Genomic DNA, 3384 nt, shown 5'->3' with positions numbered 1-3384 from the left:
CACTCACCTATTTGAACAAGTTAGACATTTTAAATTGTAATCTCCTTTCTTTCCTATCACAAAAATCATCAATAATTGAATCATCATCAAAGGTCTATGCAATTTCTTTTTCAATGTATGTGATCAAGCAACTCCCCAAATAATCATCTTCCATTTTATTTCGAATTTTTGTCTTCACAATCTTCATAACAGAAAATGCATGCTCAGTAGTAGCTGTTGAAATAGGAAGAGTCAACACAAGTCAAATTAATTTATCAACAAGCTAGTAAATGATTGACTTTCCTGTCTTCGTCAACTCTTGGCATAATTTAGGAGTTGAGGACAAATTCTAGAAAGTTGTATGTTGGCGAATATCAAGCTCAAAGTGTTCTAGTTGACATCTCAAATGCAATTTCTCTTGCTTTGCAAAGTCTTTAGGATAGAATCTCTTTGCAAGCTTACAAATATTATCAATATTGAAAGATTTGTTGTCCTCTCGAGGATCTAAAGCTGAACAAAGCATAAGCAATTCTGCCATATCTTCTTTAAACTTCTCATTCAATTCTTGCAATTGAGAGTCAATTGTAGCATAAAATAATCTATACGAAAGTGATGCTCCATTGTAATTGGATCCTTTTGAAGAAGAGATTGATCTCGACCTAGTATAAGGAGCATTTATATCAAGAACATCTATACCATGCTTCTCACAAAAAGATTTCACTTTTTCAAACAAAAAAAATCCTATCCATCTTCTTTTAATCTTTGAATCAAAGTTTTTGTTGTAGAAACAAGATGCATGACATTCACAATATCTTGAGACTTATGTTGCAAAGCTTGACAAAGATCATGAGTAATTTCCATGATATCAATCATAAGGTGTAAAATGAATACAAATTCAAATGATGTAATTGCATTATAAGCTACATATGCATCTGCATCTCCTCGTTAAGCATAGGTTGCTCCATTAAAGATTATGTTTTTTTAAAATTGAATAAGTAGTTTCAAACATAATCCTCAAACTTTAAAGAGAGCTCAAATGGGAACTCCACCTAGTATCCCTAGCTCGTTTTAAAGTGCCTATTTGGTTCAATCCTTTACTAGTTTTCAATTCATCAATGGAAAGAAGCCTTTCAATTTTAGCTGCTTGACTAGCTTGTAACTGATCATGTCATTTGCAAGAAGAACCAACTATATTGACAACAACAGTTAAATTTGAAAAAAAAATTGATGGATTGGATTAACCTCTGGATATGCTGCTATTAAAGTCAATTGAAGATGATAGGCAAAATTTTTTTTGTAATAAACATATGGACACTCATTAGAGACAAGAGTTTGCAACCCAGGCCATTCTCCATGCATGTTACTAGCCCCATCACATCCCTGACTATGAATATCTTATACATTAAGATTGTGTTGAAGAAGAATATCAAATATTTCCTTTTTCAAAGTTAATGAGGTAGTGTGAGAAACATGAACAAGATAAAAAAATATTCCTTTACAAATCCAACTTTATCCACGAACCTTAAAACATTGGCCATTTGTTCCCTTTTAGATTCATCCCTTGCTACGTCAACAATAATACAAAATTTTAGTTCACCAATTTCCTCACAAATGAAACATCTAATTTTCTTGGCAAAAATATGCAATATCTCTTTTTGAACACTATGTGAAGTGTAAGATGCATTTTGAGGAGCATTATCTAACACAACAGATGCCACACGTTCATTATAAAATGCTAGCAACTTTATCAATTCAAGAAAGTTACCTCGATTTGTTGAACTTGTGCGTTCATTGTGGCCTCTTAAACTGCATGTTTGGAATGTGAGCCATCTAACAACATCTATTGAAGTCTTTAATATCAATCTGTTGTTGGCAACTTCTTGAGATGTTTGTTTCTCTATAACGTGTAGAATATGTTGTGCTTGGTTTATTAGATCACGAGATTGCATAATAGCTTTCTTATGCAAAGAGTTAGGATCATTTCCAATATGGGACAATAAAACACAATTTTCCCCATCATTAACTTTTTTCCATGATCGAAACCCATCAATTATAAATGATCTTGATCCAGCACACCCACTTAGCTTATTAAGTAAGTAACAAGGATGACAAAAGGCAACATCTTTGCTTGGAGAGTATTTTAACCATTCAGGGAATAATTTAAACCAGGAAGTTTGGAATCGACGATAAGTTTTCTCATCAATAGGATATTTCGACATTATATGTTGAAATTACCCAACTTTGATGTAAGCATGTCAAATATCAGCTTGTTGGTGTACCGAATAACTCCAAATTGGTGGACGCTTCCCAAGGTCGCGTTCCAAAGAATTTATATCTTCTTTTTCATCCAATATTCGGGGGGCTTTAGTTGAGCGTTCCTCTTCATGTACAAAATTTTCATCATCTACTATTGACGACTCAATTAAGTTTGATGGAGTAGATGTATCAATTGGAGAGCTCCTTTTATTTTTTTTATTTTTGAAAAAAGAATCAATTGTTTGATTCTTCATTAAAACAATCCAAATCAATCAACCTAAAAGTTTATATAATAAATGTTATAATTAAAACTATATTAAAATTAAAAACTATATAGCTAAATAGCTAATTGCGGTGCAATCATTCATTTCAGTGGAAATAATGATTATTTAATTAAGAAAAATATCAAATGCTATATATATCAACTAAAATAATTAAGAAATACACTTGGCTTTACATGTTCATATATAAAAATGAAGCTAAAACATATAAAAATTAAATAAAATCCTAATAAAATTACAAACCCTAAACCCTAAAATTTGGGAATTTTTTTATTCAGGTACTTATAGATAATATAGAACTATAGAACTATAAAAGAAATAAAGAAAGCAAGTCAAAATATTTAAAGAATACCTTGAATTTTTTTCTTGTTATTGTTCTTCTTTCTCTTATAATTTCTTAATTGCTTTCTTCCACTTCTCTTTTTCTTTTTAATTTGTTCTAGGTATCTTTTTTTTTCAGTTTTATAGGTAATTGTTTTTTCTTTAGTTGTTATAATATATTTTTAAAAAAATGATGATTTATTAAAGTTATTTCATATGCTAAGGTTTTTTAGCACGTCTTTATTTCTTTCATTTGTTGAAGTTCAAGGTTGCATATTCTACGACTTGGTTGTATCGAATAAAGTGTGAAGTTCTAAATAAGGAGTTGATTGTCAATGGAGGCAAAAATTGTGAACCTGAATCTGGAGGATGAGGATGAGGAACTGATTCTGTGTAAGAAAGATTCGAGTAACGAAAAGGATGAACACCGACTCTGTTTAGTTGGAAAAGCATTAACTGATTGTGTAATTCACTTTCCTTCTCTCAAAAGAACTTTGACTGATTTGTGGCATCCATTAGGGGGTGTAATAATATCAGATTTAGGGGG

General features: G+C 31.0%; 1 protein-coding gene across 1 annotated transcript; it reads right to left on the bottom strand.

Annotated features, from left to right (window-relative positions):
- Positions 1–328: 328 nt before the first annotated feature.
- Positions 329–2198, bottom strand: LOC128033834 (uncharacterized). Its single transcript, XM_052622089.1, has 2 exons — positions 1501–2198; positions 329–638 (listed from the first exon to the last, which is right to left on the bottom strand). Exons 1-2 carry the CDS (start codon positions 2196–2198, stop codon positions 329–331), a joined length of 1008 nt encoding a protein of 335 aa, XP_052478049.1.
- Between the last annotated feature and the right edge of the window lie 1186 nt (positions 2199–3384).

This window comes from Gossypium raimondii, chromosome 2 (genome assembly GCF_025698545.1).
Source record: "Gossypium raimondii isolate GPD5lz chromosome 2, ASM2569854v1, whole genome shotgun sequence".
Classification (NCBI taxonomy): domain Eukaryota; kingdom Viridiplantae; phylum Streptophyta; class Magnoliopsida; order Malvales; family Malvaceae; genus Gossypium; species Gossypium raimondii.
This window is presented reverse-complemented; position numbering and strand designations above follow the sequence as displayed.

Coding starts and splice junctions, on each gene's coding strand:
- LOC128033834 (XM_052622089.1), bottom strand. CDS start 2,198: ATGTCGAAATATCCTATTGATGAGAAAACTTATCGTCGATTCCAAACT. Junction 639..1,500: donor CAAATGGCCAATGTTTTAAG/GTTCGTGGATAA, acceptor TCCTTATACTAG/GTCGAGATCAATCTCTTCTT.